A 26,558-nucleotide genomic window follows, 5' to 3' on the forward strand; every position below is an offset into this window, starting at 1 on the left:
TATGGGCCCTATCTGGTCAGGCAGTACTTACGAGCTGTGAGTTCCTTTAGCTGCTGCTGTAGCGTGATGGAGGCATTGTATGTACGGAACACCTTCGCTGTCAAGCCCTCCATGAGATCCTGAAGATGTTTATTTAGAATACCGGTCTGGAGGAGACAAAGCAACGAAGAGGATGTTGGGATTTAGGTAAAAGCCATACATACCACCCTGACCCTTCTGGCAAGCTCCAGGACATTTATGCCAGTGCAATTACACCTTGCCAAGTTTACTGTCCTGCCAGTGGGAAGTTAGGAAACGGGAGAAGAATTCCAGAATACAGAGTTGCATGTACCTCCCAAAGAAGCACACTTCAATCTTAAGCAGGCCAATAAAGCAACTGTATCCTTCCCTATTAAGATCTTCCCCAATAAGATTTCAGGGACAGGTCTTGGGTCTCTAGCACAGGTGGCTGAGCATCCAGCCAAGGGAAGGCTCTGCAGGAGCCAGAGGATAACAGGCAGGGTTCGTCCACCCCATCCCAGGGCTTCGGCCATGGATTTGCTGTGTGCCTGAGGAAGGGAGGGTATACAGGGTGTCCCAGGACAGGCCGAGCGGAGAGCCCCAGTCACTCCCAGGCAAACCTCTCCTTTAGGAGCTTGGGAGGCTCTGGCTGGACCCCTCTTCAACCCAGTGCAGTTTGCCCACTCACATTGAGTCTATCAAAAAGATCATCCTCAGGCTGTTTGTTCTCCATAAATAGTTGTAAGTTCTTAAAAACCTAAAAGAAATAAGCAGAGCCTAATTATTATTATTTTTGAAACCTCTACTTTGGAAATAACTGCAACTTAAAACTTGCCAACAAACCAACCAACCGCACAGAGTACAAAGAAACACCCATATCCTTTACCCAGATTCACCTACCATTAATATTTTACCTCATTTCCTATTTGTGCAGTGTACACATACACTCATTTCCTTTCGACATTTATGTGTGTATATACACAATTATTCGTTCAGAACCATTTCTGGGTACTTACCTAATTATGGCCCTTTACCCTTGAATACTTCAGTGTGTTTCCTAAGAATAGGGATATTCCCTTACATACACACAGTACTTTTCAGCTTTATAAATTTATACTGACACATTTTTATCCAATCTATTGTCCATATTCCAATTTTGTCAGTTGACCCAATGATGTTCTTTACCTCCCCAGTGTGGAATCCAACCTAAACTCAGATATTACATTTAACTGTCAGATCTCTTTAGCTTTGTTTAATCTGGAACATTTCCACAACCAGCAAAACCTAATTACTGATGAAACATCAGACTGCTGAAGGGCTGGACCACTGGGGTACTGCACTCTGTAAGGTCTCCAGTTCAAGTCCAGTACTTCTGGGGGACCATGGTGCTGCAGCACCCTCTTCAGCTATGGGCTCAGAGATCCGGGGACTCAAGGGCTACCTTTTTGCTGAGTGAGGAGTTGGGGGAAAGTTGAGCAATGCTACGAAAATGACAAATTTGCAACATGACCAGGGAATACTGAAGTGTGGTTAGATCATTAAAACAGTGTGATAGGATAAACCTAATGTGCAGTTCGTTGTGAGGGCCAACTCTCTATAGCATTCTCTGTTGAATGCTGCCACAGGAGATGGCCCCTTGTTCCCAGTAAAGTAGCATGGGGTGAGGGGTGAGGGGCAGGGACTAAAAGGAGGTACACAAGACACCAAACAATACCTCTCCACTCTCTTTCAAGCCATTTCTTCTAGTGTTCAGCAAAGCACAGAGCACAGAAAAAGCACTCAACAAATGCTTGTTGAATGAATGAATGAAAAAACAGGCCAGGGAGCTCAGGCCACATTAACTTACTCGTTTCTCAACGGGGACTTTGTTATAGTATCTGATTGAGTCCTTTCCCAGGAAGTCAAACTCTACCACGTATTCCTGACCATCCAACTCTGGGTGCAGATTGATGTGTTCCACACGAAGTGAGCAGCAACCCACAGTGTCCGCTGTTTCTCCTTCCTCCTTCTCATTGCCCGCTCGCAGAGCAAGCTGTCCAGGGGTGAGAGAAGGAAAAAAAAAAAAAAGATAAGCATGAATGAAGAAACGTCAACATCTGTAGGAAACCAAAATCAGAAGCCTCCCAATTCTCTTCGGGAACAGAGCATCAGTTTGCAAGGCCTGGGAATTCCGGATCTGCGTTGTTGCTTCTTCCCTTATAAAATGAAGTGTGGATCATCAAGGGATATTAAACTTTCCCAGAAATCTAAGCTTCTGTTTACTCTTGTCCTTTCAAATGGGGATAGTGGAAAGAACATATTTAAAACTCTGGGCAATCAGACTCAAAAAGCTAGCCTCGTAATTGTGCTTAATTTTTAAGACAATTAAGAACTTGTGTTAAAATAAATATACTCAGTGCAAAACCGGGGGAAAACATGAAATGTTTTTCTTCCAAAAGAGTGCTGAGAAACTGATCTTCAAAGCACTGACTTCTAAACTGTAGTTGTGATACATTGGCAGATTATTTAACCAATTTTAAGGATTATAACCATCCTTTTTAAAAACAAGAAAGTAAAAAAATCAGAATTCACTGCTCATAGAAAGGCTAAGCATTATTTTGTGCAACATTTGTTTCAGTTACACACAAACATATTTATGTGTTGCGTTGTGATTAAAATAGAATTTTGGGGGGTGGTGCATTGTCAGAAAGAGTTTGAAAATGTCAGTATTTCTGGCACATTCAGATTCATGAAGATCCTCCTATTAGGCAGACTGTATCTAGACAGCATCAGACACTGAACATCTCTCTCTCCACTTCCACCTTCCTTACTGGACCAGAGATCAGGTGAGCAGGACCCCAGGTGTCTGGGCTGTCACTGCCCCTCCAGCAGTACTTATAGCACAGGGTCTGGAGGAGTAAATGCTTCCCACATCTCCGTTAAGATGCACATGGTAGACGACGTGACAGGAAGATGCTCTCACCTTGTCGATGAAGTACAGAGCTACAGCTCTCTGCCGGACTTTCATCTCTTTGGACTTCCAGTCTTCCCGGTACTGGTTCCGGATCTTGTCCACACACTTCTTCAGCCGCCGAGCAGTCTCATATTTCTGCCAGTCTTTCTCACCCTGCAAAAGACGCAGTGCCAAAGGTGGATTGCTTAGGGACGGTGGAGTAAAGACAGACACTGAATATCCAAGTTCAGAGCTCTGAACCAAAGAGAAAGAACTTGAGCTTCAGTTAAGCAAGGCATATACCTGATGAGAACTCACGCTGTCCCATTTCCCTGACAAGCAGAACTGGCTCTTGTCTGATTGCTAAGAAAGCCTCTGGCTTTCATTTTGTGAAATGTTTATGTTCTTAAGAAAAGCCCACATGACATGTCCCCAAAATTAACTTCTGTCAACACAAAGGGTATAAACATCCCTATTCCCACATCAGCATCACAGCTTTGCTGCTGAATCTGTGACCCAACAACAGTTTTCTGCTAGGAGTGAATTTCATTAAATTCAAGACAATCATTCACAATTTGATGGAACTGTCAAGGAAGCAGAACCAAAGATAACAACATGTAATTACTAAGGAACACAATGACTTCCAGGAACAGCTATAATTATTCACCATTTTCTAACTTCTGCATTTAAAAGTATTCTTAATGAGATTGAGGGCAACAGTGTTACTGGGAAGACATTTTTTTAACATTAGAGCTTTTAGTGGCAGGTTTAAAAATTGATTCTAAAGCCAATGAAAGGTTTTTAAAAGGGTGTGAAAAGACAATCTAATCAACAGTGATGGAAGATTTCTGTTACCTTGTTGAATGGAAAAAGATTCACAAGCAAGGACTGATAATAATGTCAAGTGAGAAAGGAAAGGAAGGAAAATAAAATCCAAGAAATCCAAAAGGGCCAGGGAATATTACAAGGCCTGAAACAGACTATATGACATGAACACAGGGACAGAATTTGAGAACTCAAGAATCTCAGCTCTTAGTTCCCCCAGCCCACAACCAAAGAGAGTTGCAGTGATTTCTACCTATGACACAGACAGGTGGTCTTTGAGGCATAAGAACTGCGGTCAAGGTACCTGGCCTTCTGAGCACGCAGGTGTGTGGGGCACATGGAGCAAGAAATGTCTTCTGGGGCTTCCCTGGTGGCGCAGTGGTTAAGAACCCGCCTGCCAATGCAGGGGACACGGGTTCGAGCCCTGGTCCGGGAAGATCCCACATGCCGCGGAGCAGCTAAGCCCGTGTGCCACAACTACTGAGCCTGCGCTCTAGAGCCCACGAGCCACAACTACTGAGCCTGCGCGCCTAGAGCCCATGCTCCACAACAAGAGAAGCCACCGCAATGAGAAGCCCGCGCACCGCAACTAGAGAGAGCCCACGCACAGCAAAGAAGACCCAAGGAAGAGAGAGGGAGAGAAAGAAAGGGAGAAAGGGAAGGGAAGAAGGAAAGAAACGTCTTCTACTTCTAGTTCCTAACATTCAGAAATGAAAGCTACGCTAATGAGTCATCAGCACACTCCCACAGCTGTGTGTGGACTAGTTGTATATGCTTGTTTGGCTACAAAACAAGAGGCTCAGTAACTACCTGTTGTTGTGGGTGGGTGGTTTAGTAGTTGAGTGATACAGGAGAAATATCCAAGTTCTATATACTGACAATGGGAAGCTGAAAACTTCCCTCTGGTTTTTCTAAGTACATTCTGACATTTAAGAGGGCAAATAGGACTTCCCTGGTGGCGCAGTGGTTAAGAATCCGCCTGCCAATGCAAGGGACACGGGTTTGATCTCTGGTGTGGGAAGATCCCACATGCTGCGGAGCAGCTGAGTCCATGAGCCACAACTACTGAAGCCTGCACGCCCTACAGCCCACACTCCACAAGAGAAGCCACTGAAATGAGAAGCCTGCGCACCGCAACGAAGAGTAGCCCCCGCTCACCGCAACTAGAGAAAAGCCTGTGGGCAGCAACAAAGACCCAACGCAGCCAAAAAAAAAAGCAATTACACATCTTAAAAAAGAGGGCAAATAAGAAAAAGGTGTGGTAGAAACTTTCCTCATGTAAGTAATAAATCTCAAGTCAGTAATAAATCTCCCTGACAATCATTCTTATATACACACCCACGAAAGATGGGACACGAAAGGCTCATCTTCAACAGTACAGTCTCCAGCTCAGAAGTGGGCTCCCTCCCATCATTCTGATACACACAGGCCTACCAAAACCTGAGTCTGAGTCTTCGAATTCCAGTAGGGTTACATTTGCTCATTCCTTAGTCATACCACTGAAACAAAGTTTAGAAAACCTAACAAGTAAGTCATTCATGGGATAACCACAAGACCAACTTTTCTTCACAGGTTGGCTAGGCTCCTGGCACAAGGATCCAGGATTATCTCAAATAAGGACACAGAGATGGGGGTGGTGGGAAGAGCCACCTTGTCTAGGTCTAACAGGAGAGGGCTGGCCCCTAGGAAGTATGCATATCCCTGTGCCCTTCAGTTTCCCTAAACAGAATCCAGAGAGTGAACAGCAATCTGAACCCCACACATACATAATTTAAACAAAAGACAATAAACTGGCCCTACGTGTTTATACTATGTTTAAAAATAAAATCCAACCAGCTTTCCATACATGCCCATTCTTAAATAGGTTTGTCTTCTTCTTATTGATTTGTAGAGTTCTTTATAGATTCAAATCCTTTTCAGATAAAAGTAGTATATTTTCTTCCAATACTTCCTATTCAACCTTTCACTCTGAGTAAATCTTCTAAAAAGATTTTACGTTATGCAGATTTAAGTATACAGTTAGATCAGTTTTGACCATCCATAACCCATGTAACCTACACCCCATCAAGTTAGAGAATATTTCTGTCATTCCAGAAAGTTCCCTTATGACCCCTCCCAGTTGATCACCAAGCAACCATTGACCTTTTAATCTGATTTCTATTATCATAGATTAGCTCTGACTAATCTAGAATATTATTTAAGTGGAATCATAAAGTTGAGATTCTCATGTTTGGCTGCTCAACGTGTTTTAAAGATTCATCCACGTTGTTGTATTTATCAGCAGTTCACTGCTTTTACCTTGCTGGTATATTCTATGACTATCTCTAATGTGTTTGACTATACTACACTGTGTTTATTCTGATGATGGACCCCTGGGATGTTTCCAGTTTTGGACTCGCATAAATATAGCATTATGAACATTGTTGTATAGGTCTTTTTGTGGACATATGTTTTCATTTTATTTGCAGCAAAATTACCTAGAACTGGAATTAGTATCTTACTGTGGTTTAAATCTGCATTCCACTGATAACTGGTGATGCTGAGTACTCTTTCATGTGCTTTTTTACTGGCCAATCCTCTACCTTCTAAAGCATCTTGTCTTTTGCTCTTTTTTATGGGATGTTTTGTCTTTTTATTATTGAGGGATAGGAATTCTTTGTATATTTGAGATACAAGTCTTTTGTCAGATATACATGTTGCAAATGTTTTCTCCCAGTCTGTTACTTGTGTATTTATTATCTTAGCAGTGTCCTCTGTTGAACGTATTTATTCTTAATAAAGTCCACTGTATCAACTGCTTATTGTTAGTGTTTATTTTGTGTCCTAAGAAATCTACTCTAAGGTAATGAAGATGTTCTACCATGATTATCATCTAGAAGTGTTAATGTTCTAGCTCTTACACTTAAAAATTTAGAACTGTATACTAATAAGTCAGGTTCAGAATGTAATTTTTTTTTTTTTTTTTTTTTTTTGGCTGTGTTGGGTCTTCGTTTCTGTGCGAGGGCTTTCTCTAGTTGCGGCGAGTGGGGGCCACTCTTCATCGCAGTGCGTGGGCCTCTCACTGTCGCTGCCTCTCTTGTTGCGGAGCACAGGCTCCAGACGCGCAGGCTCAGTAATTGTGGCTCACGGGCCCAGTTGCTCTGCAGCATGTGGGATCTTCCCAGACCAGGGCTCGAACCCGTGTCCCCTGCATTGGCAGGCAGATTCTCAACCGCTGCGCCACCAGGGAAGCCCCAGAATGTAATTTTTAAAAAAATAAGCACATCTTATTTTCTCCTTCTAATAAAACTCACCAAAATCAGAGCCTCCCAAAACTATAAAGTTTTACAAAGACATTTTCCTTCAATCCAGCCCTGTATCCCCAGATGGTTACATTTAAAAGGTTATAGACACACACATCTTTGAAACCCCTAGGTCCTAAAGAGAGAAGAAACAGAAGTGGGTATTTGGCACTGAGAATATCTTGGTATGACTGAATGCAATGTGATAGCAACAGTGATACTGAAGGTTGCTGTACTTCATTTAAAAGAAAAATGATAAATTTTGTTCATAAAGTTAAGACTGGTTTGAAGAGTCTTACTTTTACTAAGGCCTACTTCCCCAGGTTACAAGACCAGATAATGCTTGGCAGGGGCTGGACTTAGCAGTTGAGAACGTACTATAAGCAGTCCTTTTGCAACCTCTAGATCCATGGTTTATCTGGGATCAGAGAGTTTTGTTGAAAACACAGGTTCCAGAAAGCTGACCGTCATTTCCCTGCTATTTCAGATTCTACAGGCACCAGGTACAGAGTGGAAGAGGACGGAAATGGAAACACTTGCAAGAAGATGTCTGTATAATGGGAATCCTGGGTGGAAAAGCAGAACAAACCAAGATGAGTATATAAAGATGTGAATGAGCTCAGGACAGTCTTTTCAGTAGCTGGAGCATGTGTTACTGTGGCTCTCAAAAGTTCTGATCCTTTCAGTGACCTAGGAGACCAGAAGTAGTGTAACGCTGGCTATGACCACAAGCAGACCAATCCAAGTTTCTAGAAAGGGGGCAAGGACAGGGTACATCAAAGGGACGCATTTCAGCTGTGCTCTTTTTTACCCTTGACAACCAAATTTTTTAAATTGTCAAAAATCTGTATGTCACATCATGCTTGAGTTAAATTTTTTGAAGGAGCAGAGATGGAGTAGAAAGGTGTAACAGTATTACATGGGAGAAGTGAATGAGCAAAATACAGATACAAGAGCAAGCAAAGAATCTCAGGAGAAATCCCTAAAGGCTGAGCAGAAAGGTGTACAGCAGAGCCCCATGATGGTGGCAGCCTCCCATAAACTGGACCTAAAGTCCCCCATGAAGTAAAACCACCAGTTACCACCCTTCACCCTCTATGACAAAATCTTACGCTTCACAGACCTTTGTCAGATCAGGTCAATGAATTCATGCTTTAATCATCACTGTACTCCAAACATGTAGCAATGAAAGTGCTTCATGCAAGAAGGGGCAACCTGAAGCCAGGGGCTGTGTTAGCGTGGGCTGAGCTGGGTTAGAAGACTCGCTGTAAGACAGGAGGAATGAGCAGAGAAGTGGAGAGCAAAGAGGAGGAAAAGGGAATGATACACAGACAAAAACTACTTCCCATTCAAAAGGGTTTACAAACAAATTCCAAAATATATGAGGAAAATGGGTTAGAAGAACTGCCAACAAAATAATTAGTACATGAATTCACTTCAGGTAATATTTTAAAGAACAAAGACTTTCAAGAGAAAAAAAATATATAACATCTACTAAAAAGGACAAAAGAATGATAAAATAAGCACGTCTTAAATGAAATGAAATCAGATAAATATGAAATAAAAATAATTAGAAATCCTGAAAACAAAAATAATAATTGAAACAAATTATAGGTGGGATAAACTTTAGATTGGATATAATCAAAAAGAGAATTAGTGAACAGAAGTAAGTCTCTAGAACTCCCCCGAAATGAAGACCAGACCTAAAGAGACAAATAAATGAGAGGAATGGCCTAGAAGCTATGGAAGAAATAATGGCCGAGAGTTTTCTAGAATAAAAATGCTTTTGTCCTCAAATTGAAAGTCTAGTCTGAGTATCTTTAAAAATATATGTATACTTAGATACACCATAGATTGCCAATAATAAAGATGCATCCTTTACTGGAGAAAAGACAGATCATAAGAATGAAAATAAAGAAACTTTCAGATAAACAAAAGAAAAATTTGCCACCTATGGAAACTCACTAAATAAACAGTAAAGGATGTATTTCAACAAGTAAACCCAGAGAGAAGGTACTGAGTACAGAAATTAATCGAGTATTTGACTGTGACAATAGCTGACTAGTGAGAAGTTAAGGTTTTATGGATGATTGTTTTTTAAAAATATAAAAATAGTGTCACTATATAGAAACTCCAAAAAGACACAGACACTTTTATAATAAGAGTTCAGCAATGTTGCCAGATAGAAGATCAATATTAAAAAAATCAACAGCATTACCACTCCAGTAATAACAAACAAAAATGTAACAACGAAAAATACTCAATTGCACAAAAAACTATAAGGTCTCTAAGAAAAGTTTAAAAAAATGTGTAATACCTCTATGGAGAAAATTACGAAACAATATTGAAGGATATATTCAAAGACATGAATTAATGGAGAGGTATAACATGTTCATGGATTGGAAGATTCAATAAAATAATCTCAATATTTTATCCCTATTAATCTATAATTTCAATGCAATCTTATAAAATAAGTCTCAATAGTCTTCATTAGAACTTGACAAATTTATCTCAGAATTAATGTGGAAGAGCACAGAGCCAAGACAATTTTTAAGAGTGAGACGAAGGAAACTTGTCCAACTCAATAGTAAGACTTTATACAGCTACAGTAGTTCAGACAGTATGCTACTGATGAAGAAACAGACAAATGAAACAAGACAGAGAGCCCAGAAACAATATGACATATGTGTAGAAATGTGGTATATGACAGAGGGGTAACACAACTAAATTGTTCTGGGACAACTGGTTATGCATTTGGGAAAAATACATTAGATCTCAACCTCACACCATACACAAAAATACATTCTAGTGGATCAAAGATCCAAATATAAAAAGCAAAATCTTAGAAACATATGGAAAAAAGAGAAACTTGTGCTCAATGTTGGGAGGGTGGTGGTGATGTAAACTGGTTCAAGTACTTTAGAGAACAATTTGGAAATATCTAATAAAGAATTTTTAAGGGACATTTTCATCTGTATACACAAGGAAAATGTGTTTATGCCAGCACTATTATATTAGCTAATGACTGTAAACCCGAAGTCTCTCTTGACAAGAGAACAGATAATTTTTTATATAATAGAATACCGTGTAGCAAATAAAATGGATAAATTAGAAATGTGTATCAAGATAATAAAATCTCAACACCAAAGCTGGGTGAAATAAGTTGCAGAACAATCTCAATAACATATCTCATTTAAAATCAAACCTTGTAAAACAATACTACATATTGCTCATGCACACATAATATACTGTAAAAATACAAAAATACACACAAGAATGAAAACATTAAATTCAATGTAGTATTCTCTAGGGAAAGAGATGAATGGCACCTAGTAGGCTTCAGCTATGGTTATCAGAATACTTTTTATGAAATGAAGCAATTGAAGAAACAGGGCATGGTGTTAAGGTTTGACACAGCCAGATGGTAGGTATATAAGTGTTCATTATATCTATTCTTGTATATTTGAAATATTTCATTGAAAATAAAATCCCTGTTACTTGTATCTTTCTATTTTTATCTAAAAAGAGAATGCTTCTCCTGCTGGCAGTGCAGTTAAAAAACCATTTAACATGCTGTCAAAACCTCGACCTCTGAAGATCTGTTTTGCTGAGTGGGACATAACCAAGGAGGACTGACAGAAAGCGTAAGAAATCACATTTATTTTCCCCTCAACAGTACCACCTGCCAAAGCTTTAACCATTTTTCATGACTCAGGATCCCAACCCAGTTGCTAGAGTGAGCCACTCTGTCCTGGGTATAAGGTTCTAGGCAGGGCCTACATCTGGGTGGCTTTCTAGGTTCACTGCCATAACCATCACTCAGAAACCTGCACAGATCCTTACAGTGCACAGCAGTTATCTGGATATTGTCTGAATAAAAACTGGCTGGCTCTCTGCCCTTGAGGAGCTCCCCCAGCTTGTCTAACGAGTCTCTCAACTCTCAGAGGCTCTCCTACTATCGACTCTAATCCTGCCTGTAAGAGCACACATGTATTTGGCATCTGTTCCCCTCCCTCGACCCCCACTGCCATCATCTTGTCTAGGTCGGTCATTGCCATTTCTTGCCTGGAGTACTGCAACAGCCTCCTACTGGTCTCCCTACTTCCTGTCTGTGTCCAATCCAGTCTCCACAGAACAGCAGTCAGAATGATCAATTATATCACAGGTTTCTAAAACACAAATCTGGCGTTATTCCCCTCTTTAAAGCCCAGTGGCTTCCTACTGGATTTGGATAATAGACAAAATTTTAGGGACTTCCCTGGCGGTCCACCGGTTAAGACTTCGCCTTTCAACGCAGGGGGTTGCAGGTTCTATCCCTGGTCGGGGAGCTAAGATCCCACATGACTCGTGGCCAAAAAACCAAAACATAAAACAGAAGCAAAGGCTTCCCTGGTGGCGCAGTGGTTAAGAATCCGCCTGCCAATGCAGGGGACAGGGGTTCAATCCCTGGTCCGGGAAGATCCCACATGCCGTGGAGCAGCTAAGCCTGTGCGCCACAACTACTGAGCCTGTGCTCTAGAGCCCGTGAGCCACAACTACTGAAGCCCACGCGCCACAACTACTGAAGCCCGCGCACCTAAGGCCTGTGCTCCGCAACAAGGGAAGCCACCGCAATGAGAAGCCCGTGCACCGCAACAAAGAGTAGCCCCTGCTCCCCACAACTAGAGAAAGCCAGTGTGAAGCAACGAAGACCCAACGCAGCCAAAAATAAATAAATAAATAAATTAAAAAACAGAAGCAAAACTGTAACAAAATTCAATAAGGACTTTAAAAATGGTCCACATAAAAAAAAAAAACAAAAAACTTAAAATTTTTTTTTAAGGAAGAGTCTGAAGATCTGGCCTGCATCCCTCTCTCCAGTCTCCTCTCCATCATGCCTCTTTCTTGCTCACTGTACTCCAATTACGGTGGTCGTCTTTCAGTCCTCAAGAACACGCAGCTCCTTCTTACCTCAGGGATTTCAAAAGGCTGTTTTCTTTGTCTGGAACGCCCATTCCCCTATCCTTTCCATGGATAAATTCTATTCATTCTGTAAGTCTCATCTTAAATGTTACTTTCTCAGAAAGGCCTTTCCTAAACCCCAGAAGCCAGATCAGGTGCCCTGGCATACTCTCAAATAGGTACCCTGTGTCCTTTGCAGCATTTACAACAGTTTGTATTTATTGATTTGATTATGTGTAATGCCTGTAAATCTTGCTCAAGTCGGGTTATGCTCAAGACACTCCTCTGTTCCAAGCCAGTGGTTCTCCATCAAATGCAGAACATGGTCTAGTCACTTTAGCATGGCATTTAAGGCTGGCAACAATTTGGCCTCTCAGAGATTAAATTTATCTGTAAAATGATGGCATTAGTACATGTCTGGTGTGGTTATTAACAGAATCAAATGTCAACTTATGTGAAAATACTTTTAACAGTAATCCAAAATCTTTTATTTTGATAAATTTTTTTTATGTGGTAGAACACACATAATATAAAATTTACCATTAGTGACATTCAGCACATTCACAATGTTGTGCAACCATCACGTGACAATTCTTTCTGTTACTCCTTTTCATACCCCTGGTCTCTGTCCATAATGACACATTTCTCTCTGTTTGAAATACCTCTCTTTTAAGACCTAACTGTAACAAAATTTCCTTCATAACGTTGTTTCTAATCTCTAGCTGCTGGGAATAACTACTCCATTTATCTGAAGCATTCAACATTTACCTTTCCAATACAACTGACTTCTTATCCGACTTGCCCAGCAGCCCATAAGTTCCTTGAGGGCTAAAACCATTGTTTATCCACTTTGGTAGCCCTACAGCTTGGTGGTATTTCAGAAGAGGAATACAACATGTTTCTTTAAATGACTTGACTTTTACTTGCCACGGGGGTTCTCTTTCTGATTCTATACTTACCCTAAACTAAAAACAGAGACATTTTCCAATTACACTGAAGAAAATATATAATACATGGGTATTTTTCATTAGGACACAGGACTATAAGCTAGAAAATGTGCGTTTAGTCTTGAAAAGACACACAGCCTTTTGAGCTGTGGCTTTCAAATCTTAACAAGTGTTTAATAAGCTATAAACCAAGATTAAGAGGGTCTTTAGCCTCAGTCCCTGCATGTAAACAGTCGGTCTATACAGAACTAACTCCTTGACTGTTTTTCTGTGGAGCCCATCTCTTAAGTTGCTGTTCACATTTCCACAGTATGTCTGAGGGACTTGCCCAAGCAGGTATGCCTAGCAGGCTAACAAGAACTGACTGCCCTTCCAAGACAGTTTTCTCCTTTCAATAACAGTATCAATAAATAGCAACACATGGGTACTCAACAGTTTATGATATGCTTTCACAGACATTATCCCACTTGGTCCTGGTGGAATCTACCCAGATGAAACCTTAGGAAGACAGAGTATGTAAGACTCTAGATTTTACAACCTCTTTCTGGATTCAGAGTAATTACATTCCCTTCTTCAGAGCCAAGGAAGGTGAGGAAGAGAACTAGCTGTAGAAGCCAATACACATTTACCACGTTCTTCATTGCACTCTGACCACTGGACAGTAAACAATGTGAAGGCAAGGACTGTGTCCATCTTGTTTACCAACACAATTCCTAGCACCATGCATACACTGTGCCAGGCTCATACTGGGATTTCAGTTAATATTTGTGAATTAATAAATAAGATTACAATGTGATGTAAAAAATGGATACATCTTAGGGACATCACCAGATAATGCTAATTATGAAATTACCTTCTTTTTGTGGGGATGTTTTTCAATTTGTCAGAGTGATTCTAGAGGCTGAGAACATTAGATTTCAACAAAAAGACAGAGATTATCAGCCCCACTAACTGGTGCAGCTCTTAGCTACCGCTTACCTTGATTCGTGAGCTAGGGTTCAGCATGATGTATTTAATAGAACCTTGGATGTTCTCTGTCCAGGAGACTAGCCAAGTAACCTTGTTATCATGTCGGACCTCTTTCCACTTATGACCTGGAGGAGGAGAAGGAACCTTGGCATCTCTGTGGAAATAAAGTGAGAGCAGTGAGGTGAGAAGTAATGAGCAATTTTCACCTTTCATAACCTGAAGTGGACAAATCTGCTGAGCATATATTTCCAAGTTTCCTCCTCACCAGTCAATACGTGATAAACACTTGGAGATCTATACATAGAAATACCATGCTGCTCCCAAACAGTCCTCTGTAATGTAGGAAAAATTCCCAACTACCAAGAACAAAGGAAGCCCTCCACTTCATTTCCGGCCAAAGGATGAACTGTGCTCACTTGCTACAGTTGATGATTATATCCTCAGGCATGATCCGTCTCTTCAACATGCCCATCTTGGGGTGGTTGCCACGGCCACGGAAAAGCCCAGGAGGTTCTATCTTGAAGTTGGCAATCCTCTCTCTGTGGTTATCCATAATACAGAAGCCATATTCTTTCAGTAATTTTTCATTCTCCTCTTTGATTTTCTGGAGATGGCAAGGAAGTACTCAAAAGGGATTCAAATTACTGTGCTCAACTCATACATTCTTAGCTCTTGTGGGAGAACAGGTCAAGGTAGAGAAAAGTCTAAAAATCACTAAGAAACAAATTCAGATAAAGGAAAACGTAAGAGATTTTTTTTGGCCGCACGGGCCCCCTACAGTGGAAGTGCAGAGTCCTAACCACTGGACTGCCAGGGAATTCCCAGAAGACCAAAGAGATTTTTCAAGCTTAAATACAATAAAATTCCCATGTGAACAGTATTTCACGTGGGTTTTCAAGTGCAAAGAAACCTGTTATGGATTCTTTCCTAGTACATGGGTACATATATTTTATACTGTGATCCTTGCTCCAAAGATGGAATGATTTGGAGCCTCCTTACCCTCTGCTGACTCTTCCTTCATATTATACTCAGCAATTCAATTTAAGTTAAGTCCTGCTGCCTCGTGTGTAGATAAAAATCCACAACTTGCTGGCAACAGGTGTCCTTGGCAGGGCTCTGACATGGTGTTACTTATAAAACCTCCCTAGGGACTTCCCTGGCAGTCCAGTGGTTAAGACTCGCGCTCCCAATGCAGGGGGCCCAGGTTCGATACCTGGTCAGGGAACCAGATCCTGCATGCCGCAACTAAAAGATCCCGCATGCCGCAATGAAGATCCTGCACGTGGCAACAAAGATCCCGTGTGCCACAACTAAGACTCGGCTCAGCCAAATAAATAAATAAAACAAATACATAAATATTAAAAACAAAAACAAACCCTCCCTAAAGTGGTTTTTAATTTGAAAAACACCCCTGAAGTGAAAAATAAACCAAATTTCACTAATTGGGAATACTGGAGAAAAGACTGAGACTAAAAAGCCTGGTGCAGGTATCATTCTTATCCCTATAGTAACTCCTAATTTTTTAAACTGAAGGTCAAATAGGCACCCTCAAACAATGAGTTAATATAAAGACAACGGCCTAAATTATATAAACATGCAAGTTTAATATACTGAAACTACAAGGCCTTGAAGTGCAAAGAATTCCTTAAAATCCTTAACTCCTAGACCTCTGATTCTAGATAGAAAATGTTTTAGGCTTGAGGGCCATACAGTCTCTGCTGTAATTACTCAACTCTGCCACTGTTGCATGAAAGCAACCATAGATAATAGGTAAACAAGCAGATGTGGCATGTGTTCCAATAAAACTTTTCTACAAAAACAAATAGCCCATCTATAGCTTGCCTACCAGTATTCTAGAAGAAAGTGACATCCCAGCTGGATACTAGAAAGATCCTTCAGGAATGAGGTTGGCCACGGCTAGAAGACGAAGATGGATAAGCATGCCTAGATTCCAGAGTAAAATACATCAAAGAAGAAGAGTGTGTGTGTGTGTGTGTGTGTGTGTACATATGGCCAATATGATTTTATCTGTCTTAAATCCCTAACATCCAGGAGCCACTGTGGGTCAGATCTGCCCATCCTTAAATACTGTATTATTGGAGCTACTGGCTGGTTTTTAGATCAACAGAACACCAGGGTTCTCATATTGAGCCATTAAACATAGTGCTTGTTCACAATTTTCAGTCTACATAAAACCATAAGAAATTCTAGACTTCACTAGGCTGAGAATCCTACATCTTTAGTACAGAGCCACGTGAAATCATTAAAGTCAAAACTGTTTTGTAAGAAACAAGAAGAAAATTAGATAAACTGATCACTATTCTAAAATTCTCCAGAGGTTTAAGAAATTCTGCAGTACCAGTTTCTCTTCCTTGCTCATCTGCTTCCGAGCTTCTGTCTGGGCTTTGAAATACTGGCTCATCTGGGTAAAATCACATTTGCTGAGGTTGGTGATAATATTCTTCTCTTCATTGGTCATTTCCTAGTTAAAAGAAAAGGGGGAGACAGAAGAAGAAGAAGGTAAATAAAGTAAAAAGCCCTCTGGTTTTTCTGCAGTTACAGCAAAGCATCATGTTTTCAGTCAAAGGGTATCTGGCGAGGTAGTCAATCTAAACTTGTGAGTTTTGAAAAAAAAGAAACATGTTTCTTACTTCATTCTGTTATAAATATGTATTCAATAGAAGACATTCAAAATAACTTAACACTGAAAAGGGTAACACTCTTATGTAGTTTCTCGTACTCCTTGGCACATTGCCCCAACCCCCTAAGCATATGAGTACCACAGCTGGGGAAACATGAATACACATCGTTCATTTTAGTAATGGGAGAAATATTCCCACATTCATTCTCTCCTAGAAACATCCTTGCTCTATTCACTTATTAAATCTTACTTCTAGAGCTATTCAGAAGGTAAACTTCAGCTCAGCCTCTGTTCATATTATCCATATTGAGAATAAGGAAATTGTTTAAAATCACGTAGGCAGATACAGGATAGATATGTGGTTTCAAGAGCAGAAAGTACCCAAAGCTAACGAGCATGAATCAAGAGGGAACAGGACAACATTAATGCATGTCTCTTTGCAATAGCAGACAGAGGGCAGTCCTGCAGAGGCAAACTCTGCTTTGCTCAGCTAGAGCTGAGGTTTTCTGTTTGGCCTAATCTGATAAACTACCCCCTACAGGCCTATGAGAGCTGACAGGAAAGAAATACAGGTATTCTTGTTGGACAGAAAACCTATATAATACAGTAAATGAACAGAACCCCCTCCCCCAACTTTTTAATACAATAAAATTCATAAAACTCAAATTGTACATCAGGGAATTTTTTGTAAAATCACAATTTATTACTTAGTAGTTGATCAATATTTTTGTAAGGTGCTAGGATATCAATATATAGGCTACAATACCTTTCTCCAGTCTTTAAAGAAATTTTTCCTAAATATTTCCTTAGTAGTATATTCATGGTCGAGCATTTTTGCAAAGAACGTAGCTACTTCTTCTGCTTTGGGGCTCAGCTTCATGACTTTACCTAGAGAAAAAAGTGGTTCCAAAAAATGAGGTGTAGTATTCATGTTCTGAGTATAAACACTGAGGCTCTGGAGACGTCTTCTTCAATAATGGTTTACCTTCCAAAGGTATGTATGTAAAGGTCTGGTGACACGTGGTAACAACAATAACAACAAAGACAGTAGTATATTGATTTGTATCTACTTGTACGAATTCGCCTTCTCTGTATCAGATATTTACCTGGGTCATTCTCTGGAGACTATGCCAGTAAATTGTTCCCAGGAGCCTGCTCAGGACAGGGATGACCTGGGGGAGGCCCAGTCACTCTTCCTTTTCCTTTCAGCAAGCAGGGTCCTTTACACCTCTTCAATGGTTTTTAAAAATCAAATCCTCAGAGGGACTCCTGCCACTGCTAAGCTAAACAGCTTCTGTTCAAGAAGGGGAGGAAGGGATAGGGCAGGGAGTGGAAGAAAGGAATTGTGGGGAAAAGAAATAGGCATCTTTCTTCTTTAAAGTTAGGTGGGTGGAATATGAATTAAAAATATATATTCACAGCAGGCAAGCCCAGATATCCCATATGAAAAATCTAAGTAAGACATTCCTCTAGAACCTTGCTACTCAAAGTATAGTTCATGGACCAGCAGTATTGACATCACATGGGAGTTTGTTAGAAGTGCAGGATCTCAGGCCCCACCCCAGACCTACTGACCAGAAAGTACATTTCAATGAGACCCCCAAGTGGCTTGTGTATACACTAGAGTTTGAGATGCCCTGGAACACAGGCATTATGAGGTTGCCTCTTTCAGGGAAACAGGGCTCATCCAGAACACAGGGATGACTGGGGTTCTTGGCATACATGTTTCTCCACTGCCTTACTATTACACAGGTACTAATAATTCACCAAGGATTTTCCCATTTATTACAGAAAACTAAAACTTAACCAGAAATCCATTCATTTCAAAACTCAGAAGACATCTCATCTCATGATGGTTATAAAGTTATTATCCCTGATTGTAGGGTTGATACAGGGAATTGCAGCTCCAAACTGAAACTTTCACGGTAGACAGAAAGAACCTGCTTGAAATTCGTAATTTTAAAAGGCCAGCAGGTGGCGCGGCTTCCCCTCTCAACATTCTGGCTCCTTCCAAAGACGACACCTTGGGGAGGATAGGCTGGCTTTCAAGAGTTTCCTGCACTTCTTTAGAATTCCCCCACTCAAGTCGGAACCAGTGTTGCCAGTTAAGATGTAACATGCTTCCAATATAAAGGAAACCATTAAGTCACTAAGAATAAAATAAATGAAATAAAATAGAAGGCAAGAAAGAATGTAAACTGTTCTCAGGTATGTCTGGTATACTCTTTGGGAAATTTTACTGAATTCTGTCCCAATAGAGAAAGCAATTTTGACGCCTCCTGTTTTAGATGAGCTGTCAAAAGATGAAATGACAGCTCCCAGCAGTAGAAGGGTAGGAGGATGACTTAAAGGCTCCTGACAACGGTAGTGCTTTGTAGAAAAGGCTGAGCTCTAGGAATAAGAAACTGCTGAGTCACAGCTGAAAACTGGAGGTTCTTAGAGGCCATTCACTGCTTCAGCCAGTCTGTTCCCCACCTCCCTGGCAAGCGCTAAAGGAGTCTGAGAATTCTCTTCCCTAGAGACCAGGCAGGACTGACAGTATCACTCCAGACTAGTAAGTCAAATACAACTTCTTGACTTACTGCAGTGTGGGACTTTACCTAATCAAAGGGAAGAGATCTGAGAAAGAGCAAATGAGAAAATGTGAGAGCCCTGGAGCTGGAGCTCCTATAAAGGATGACTGGGCAAGAATGCAGGAAGGGACCATGGTGACCAGTGATATTAGTTCAGGCCTTGGCTTCCCATCTTGGAAAGTAAGAGAAACCCAAAGGCTAAAGAAAGGAATCTAGTTGTCCTTCAAATCACTTTGGACCTCAGAGTTAGGCTTTACCAGTTGAGCTTTCTAAAGCTCTTGGTAAACCCATACTAGGGTTACAGAATACCTGAACTTTTATGATTTTTCAAAGGCTCTTTCTCTTCATTGGAGTTTTAGCTTTGAGTCACATTTAAGAGTCTCCAGGAATGACCCACTGTGAGGGCTGACAGTAAAACTCTGTACTCTTGTCCTGTGTTGTCCACTCAACATAGGTCAGAATGTTTATCTGATGTAAGCATTTGTCACTGAGGCTATAAGGTCCTGCTAGATGGCACAGTCCATGAGATCAGGGATTCGTCAGTATTGTCGCTGCTGGGTCTTGGTGTCTGAATACAGGCACGCTGAATAAATACAGTTTAAAAAAAAGGAATTCCAGCTTGCCAAGTTTGACATGTTCCTCACTTGCAAGACCCAGCCTTTCAGTATAAACTACTACCCTTGACCTATAAGCATCCATGGCCTGAGGCCACTGCTCGTGGACACAGAGATATACCAGAACTCTGAGTGTTCACCACTGATGCTTTTCAGCAGTTCTCCTGGCCCAGTGTTTCTCAAAGTTTGGTCAGCAGACCACTTGGTTCAGAAGCACCCAGTATCACTCAACACCAATTAAATGGGCCCAGACCCACTTGGTGAATCTGAAGCACATGAGAGTTTGAGGAATAATGCTCTAGCCATTTCTGGAGAAAACTCTCGGAATGAGGGAAATCAGTTGAGTATTACCATCTGCAAACTGCTATATGCCAATAAGGGAGCATCGAAGACTACTCTCAAAATGTTCAACCCAAGGACAGAAATACCAGTGACAGTTAATAGACAATTCTAAGGGTTCTAAGAGAACTAGGCAGGATATTTCTTCCGAGCGGCTCATGAGACTTGACTGCATAAAGGGCAAAGGCATAGTGTTGTGCTGTGTAGAGTGAGTGATAGACACCTATTACCCCTACCTAGATGTTGATGGCAGACTAATTAATCCTCAACCAAGTACTAAATACTATTTCTAGCAATGAGCAGCTTGTCAGCTTGCATTATGTCACTAAAATAAAATACTACCATTCAAGTCAGGCTTTTCTAGTAACTCTTACGAAGAGTAGCTCCTTAGAAGTAAAGTTCAGATAAAAACATTAGGCTTGTGGACCAAGTGCTGTGACCTATGTAGATGGACCTTTTTGGGACCATGTCTCAAAGGGAGACAAGGGAGATAAGACAGCCCCTTTCTCACGGCACTTTTTCAGCACCAAATGGGCCTTTAAGAGTTAAGTAAACACCTGATAGCCCTTTCCCCAAACCATACGATGACGATAAAACAAAATGAAACAAACAAAAAGGATTATACAGCACAAGATCCTTCCTCACTTTCTATTCCTAAATAGAAGCAGACTCTTTCCTTGGCCAAGAATTGGACAACCTTGGAACAACTCACCATCATAGTAAAACTTGACATTCTCTGGAAGAGGTTCATATGGTGGAGCAAATACAGGACCTTTATGTTCTAGGAATTTCCACTTGATGCCTTCAGGATAGCGCTCTTCTTCCCACCTTTAAAAGACAAAGTACAACCTCATTTAGTGATCACTTCACCTAATATAGAGATTATCACCTATTAAATGCCAAAATAATTATCTGCTCAACTGACTGGTGCTCTGGAATGACTCTCGGCCCCACATTCAAGGCCTGGGTCAAAAAAACCAGCATCCTTCACTTTGTAAAAGCCAATACTCACAACAAATATGATGGAATAATCAGGTGAATGGAGGAAAATACATTTCAGCAGTTTAGTCCAAAGATATTGAGTACATGAGACCATTATTCAGCAATAAGTAGGGGATATGGATATGGAAACAACTGTTTTATCACAATGATGTAACAGTAAGCCACAACGGTGTACATGACAGAGGTATTATTTATTACAGCTGATACATAGGAAAAGGCCTCCTGGGAATGGAGATGCCAGGTGAAGGTGTAAGGGAAAACAACCCTTTGAGAAAGTACATAATGACTATCATCCCATGTAATAGTTCCCTAGTATCCTTCAAATACTCAGACCATATTAAAAACATCCCTATTATATCCAAAAAGTATTTTATAGACTAGGATACAATTAAGGACCACACACTGCAATTGGTTGATATGTCTCAAAGTCTTTCTTTCTCTAGAATTAGACAAACCTTCTCACCACCACCACCACCATTTTGTTTTTTAAAGAGTCAGTCAGTTGTCTTACAGATAGAATACTTTAAAACTTCACAGATTTTAATCTTCGGTATTTCTATCTTAAAATGAAAAGTCCTACAGTTCTGCAGAATTATTCTGGAGGCCAGTTATGCATATTCTATTACTTCCTGTCATCTTCCAACGCCAATGTTTTGAAGTTCAGAAACATCAAATAAAAATTACATGTATCAAAAACTGTGCTGTAACAATACCATTACTATAAAACCAAGGTCAACATATACGGTCAAATAATTTTTGACAAGGGTGCTGATTATTAGGAAAATGTAAATCAAAACCATGAGATAGCACTCTCACCCACTAGGATAGCTATTCTTAAAAACAAAAACAAACCAGAAATAACAAGTGTTGGGCTTCCCTGGTGGCGCAGTGGTTGAGAATCTGCCTGCTAATGCAGGGGACACGGGTTCGAGCCCTGGTCTGGGAAGATCCCACATGCCGCGGAGCAACTGGGCCCGTGAGCCACAACTGCTGAGCTTGCGCGTCTGGAGCCTGTGCCCCGCAACGGGAGGGGCCGCGATAGTGAGAGGCCCGCGCACCGCAATGAAGAGTGGCCCCCGCACCACGATGAAGAGTGGCCCCTGCTTGCCGCAACTAGAGAAAGCCCTCGCACGAAACGAAGACACAACACAGCTAAAAAAAATAAAATAAATAGAGTAGCTATTAATTTAAAAAAAAAAAAAAAAAAAGAAAAGAAATAACAAGTGTTGATGAGGATGTGGAGAAACTGGAACTCTTGTGCACTGCTGGTGGGAATGAAGCGGGTACAGCTGCTGTGGAAAACAATATGGCGGTTCTTCAAAAGGTTAAACATAGAATTACCATATGATCTAGAAACTTCACTCCTGGGAATACACTCAAGAGGACTGAAAGCAGGCATTCAAACAAATTATTTGTACACAAATGTTCACAGCAGCATGATTCACAACTTCCAAAAGGTAGAAACGGCCTAAGCATCCATTAACAGATGAGTGGATAAATAAAAAGGAGTTTATACATACAATGGAATATTACTCAGCCTGAAACAGGAAGAAAATTCTGACATGCTACAACATGAATGAACCTTGAGGACATTTTCTTAAGTAAAATAATCCAGTCACCAAAGGCCAGATATTGTGATTCCACTGATACAAGGTACCTAGATTAATCAAATTCACAGAGACAGAAAGTAGAATGGTAGTTACTGAGGGTGAGAAAAGGGGGAACGAAGGAGGGTTATTGTTTAAAAAAGTTTCAGTTTTGTAAGGTGATGAGAATTCTGGAGACGGATGGTGGTAGGGATCACTGCATAACAAAGTGAATGTATTATAATATCACTTAACTGCACACTTCCCCCAGAATCTTTTACTCTCCAAATCAGAGAAAATACGTATGTATGGATGGATGTGTGTACAGAGATGAGAGAAACTGCAAGAAGCCTATCTATAGCAGTCACAGAGTAACTGTATGGGGATCCAGAGCACCATGTTTTCCTTTATCCTAGGACTTGGTTCCATTCTTCTCATCAACTCCACTGTTTTGTTTTCATTTTTTTTTTTTTTTTGGCCGCGCAGCACGGCTTGTGGGACCTTAGTTCCCTGACCAAGGATCAAACCTGGGCCTACAGCAGTGAAAGTGCAGAGTCCTAACCACTGGACCACCAGGGAATTCCCAACTCCAGTGCTTTTTTTTTTTTTTTTAAATTAATTTATTTATTTTTGGCTGTGTTGGGTCTTCGTTTCTGTGCGAAGGCTTTCTCTAGCTGCGGCAAGCGGGGGCCACTCTTCATTGCGGTGCACGGGCCTCTCACTATTGCGGCCTTTCTTGTTGCGGAGCACAAGCTCCAGACGTGCAGGCTCAGCAATTGTGGCCCACGGGCCCAGTTGCTCCGTGGCATGTGGGATCTTCCCAGACCAGGGCTCGAACCCGTGTCCCCTGCATTGGCAGGCAGACTCTCAACCACTGCGCCACCAGGGAAGCCCTCCACTGCTTTTTAATTAAGAGTCCAACTTTTTATAATTTTTTCTATTCTGTCACATTCATCCTGAAGGCTCACGGTAACTTCTTAACCATTTAAGCAAATTAAGAGATGCACTCAACACTAAACCTCAGTTTAAACAGAAAGAAAGAACATATCCTATGACACATGCTGATATCATTGGATCAGCAACTACTACTATACAAATAAAAATAGTAGTGTTGGCCTTTTAAGGCCCCCATCAATGGTTCACCAACAAAGTTAAGAAAAACATGTACTTAATCACACTTAACACCATCAACAAACTCCCCAGTTGCTAGATATTCTCATGAAGAATCATCTGTTTCGAATAAACATGGGACTTATGTTCCAACAGGCTAACCCTGACACAAAAGTACACTCAACTCAAAGCAGAGCTGAAACTCTATATAGCTACAACGGGTAACAGTTAAAAATAGGGGGAGCTCGGACTTCCATGGTGGTGCAGTGGTTAAGAATCCTCCTGCCAATGGAGGTGACACGGGTTCGAGCCCTGGTCCAGGAAGATCCCACATGCCACAGAGCAACTAAGCCCATGTGCCACAACTACTGAGCCTGCACTCTAGGGCCCACATGCCACAACTACTGAGCCTGTGTGCTGCAACTACTGAAGCCCACGTGCCTAGAGCCCGTGCTCTGCAACAAGAAGCCCGCGCACCACAATGAAGAGTAGCCCCAGCTCGCCACAACTAGAGAAAGCCTGTGTGCAGCAACAAAGACCCAATGCAGCCATAAATAAACAAACTAATTAATTAATTAAAAATAATAAAAAATAAAATAAATTTAAAATTTAAAAAATTTTTAAAAATAGGAGGAGCTGGGTTTAATAGGTTTCTGTGAACAAGCCTGAGCATACTGCCACCACTTGTAACATTGTTTCTATGGAGAAAATGTGACACAGTAAAGAAACCCACAGGGATCCCGACCATTTTCCCATTCCCAAAATTACCAAGGAGGGAGAAAAGGCTCAAAGTTGGCTTGTTTTTTGGCAGAATGAACAAGTCTATGACTCTGGGGGGGGAGCAAAAGATCTACACATTTGCCAAACTGGTAAAGGGTGTTAATTCTTTTAGTGAGATAGCAAGAGAGGTAGTAAAAATGAGAGTATCTGCCATTTAAGTTCACTGACTAGGCTCTCAGTGACAGTCACTGAGGACTGGACCACTGACTTCAGAGTCTAACAGGCAAGCCTACAGTGACAGAAAGGGCAAGCAATAGGTTAAGAGGCCAGTCATTCCTGTTCTCTACTTCTAAAAACTTACAGTGGTACCTTCAAGCATTGTGCTTAAGAATGCACACGATTTAACAATCAGACTTGAGAAACGCATGCACTGGAGGCTGTAGCAAAGATTACTCAGCCCCAAACCTACCATCTTCAATGATCCCACTTAAACCAAAACAAGAATAAAAACCATAGGTCACAAGTCTCTCAGAATTAAAGTGTGGTAACACTGACAAGAATTTCAACCACAGAAGCAAAATTAGGCTATTAGACCCTTCAAGGATACCTAATTCAACACACAAAAGGCTGGACTAGAAAAAGAGTACATCTGCTTCCAGGCCCAATAAGAGCCAGGGCTCCAAAGGAAGGGGGAAGGCAGCAGAGAGCTTGTGATGACAAAGAAAGTACCTTGTTCACTCAACAAACTTACTGAGCACCCAACCACAGAACCCAGAGACATAACAAACTGACGAATTACTAACTCACCACTCCCAATAATAACCCCTGATTTATAGAATCACTTCATTTCATCTTAAAAAAATTTTTTTATTAAAGGTCATAAAAGCCTTTCAATATTCCATCACTAAAAACTTTGATTAATTTCAAAGGAAAAAAATGAAATAAAAATGAGGAAAATAAAAACACATGTTCTTTAGTTTTCTGACCGACCCCAGAAAGGCCCAGAGTTCCTTTGCTCTGTATTTTTCCTTTACACTTTCCTTTTTTAACCCCACGTATGTCCACACCAACAACGCCGATTGCACAGCTGTGCTGAGCCTTTCTGCCACTGCAGCTCTGCTCCTCTCAGCCACCTCTCTGGACACTGATGTTTCCCCTTTGCTCAGAGGTACTGGTGAGATCACTGTTCTCTATTACAAAAGCCATAGAGTAAATGCATACCAGTGGCTCTGGAACTCTACATACCAAACTACAAATAGTGGTTACCTCAAAGCTAGAAAAGAAAAATGGGAACGGGAGAAAGAAGGAAAGGGAACTGTCATTTTTTTCTAACTCATATACCTCTGAATCATTGGAATTTTTTCAACATAAACAAATCATGTATAGTATAGATGTAGTGGCTAAATAATACAAAGTTTTAAGAACAACCAGTATTAAAAATACAAGTTTATTTCAAAACTCTAAACATCTAGAAATAACCTGTTATTGCTAAACTGTCCTCCATTGAAGACTGTCTGAATCTTCACTCCCCACAGTGAAGAAGAATGCCTGTTTTCTCATATTTACAACCCTAGATGTTTTGATACTTATTAATCTTTCCTAATCTGAGACAAATTAAACAAAAAGATGTTTCATTTATTATTTTTCTTCGCATCTTTCTTTGCTACTTGTGAGGTTCACCATATTTTAAGATGTTTGTTAATCATTTATCTTCTTTAATGAGTTGCCTTTTCCTCATTTTTCTATCAGACTGTTCCTTTCATTAATTGTTTTAAAAGACTTTTTTTTTCATATTAGGAATCTTAGCCCACTGTAGTACAAATATTATCCTTTAGGATTTTTTTTTTAATGGCATGAGTTTGTTGATTTGCCATATAGAAGATTTTAATTTTATCAAATTTATAAATATTTTCCATATGGCTCTGCTTATATGTCTTGCTTCAAAAGGTCTTCGTTATTCTACAATTATAAAAATATTCACCCAGGTTTTCTTGTGGAGGTTTTTTTTTTAAACAAATAGGCAATTTCCCCAACATGATTTATAGAACAATCCATCTTTTCCCTCTCATTTTAAATGC

The 26,558-nt window shown here is 40.6% G+C and overlaps 2 protein-coding genes across 2 annotated transcripts in view; one reads left to right on the forward strand and one right to left on the reverse strand.

Annotated features, from left to right (window-relative positions):
* Positions 1-10,541, forward strand: part of ZHX3 (zinc fingers and homeoboxes 3) — a 205,829-nt gene extending 195,288 nt beyond the window's left edge. Inside the window, exon 6 of the transcript XR_014235498.1 lies at positions 7,526-10,541. The gene's annotated coding sequence lies outside the window, so the exon portion shown is untranslated. The remainder of the gene's footprint in view (positions 1-7,525) is intronic.
* Positions 1-26,558, reverse strand: part of TOP1 (DNA topoisomerase I) — an 86,275-nt gene that overhangs the window by 7,113 nt on the left and 52,604 nt on the right. Inside the window, exons 9-17 of the mRNA XM_082359483.1 lie at positions 20,775-20,890; positions 17,303-17,424; positions 16,255-16,377; positions 14,312-14,499; positions 13,905-14,049; positions 2,963-3,106; positions 1,847-2,032; positions 689-757; positions 32-146 (exon numbers count right to left, since the gene is read on the reverse strand). Of these exons, the coding sequence (XP_082215609.1) occupies positions 32-146; positions 689-757; positions 1,847-2,032; positions 2,963-3,106; positions 13,905-14,049; positions 14,312-14,499; positions 16,255-16,377; positions 17,303-17,424; positions 20,775-20,890 (1,208 nt within the window). The remainder of the gene's footprint in view (positions 1-31; positions 147-688; positions 758-1,846; positions 2,033-2,962; positions 3,107-13,904; positions 14,050-14,311; positions 14,500-16,254; positions 16,378-17,302; positions 17,425-20,774; positions 20,891-26,558) is intronic.

The sequence above is a fragment of the Balaenoptera borealis genome (assembly GCF_965194805.1).
Source record: "Balaenoptera borealis genome assembly, chromosome: 16".
NCBI lineage: Eukaryota > Metazoa > Chordata > Mammalia > Artiodactyla > Balaenopteridae > Balaenoptera > Balaenoptera borealis.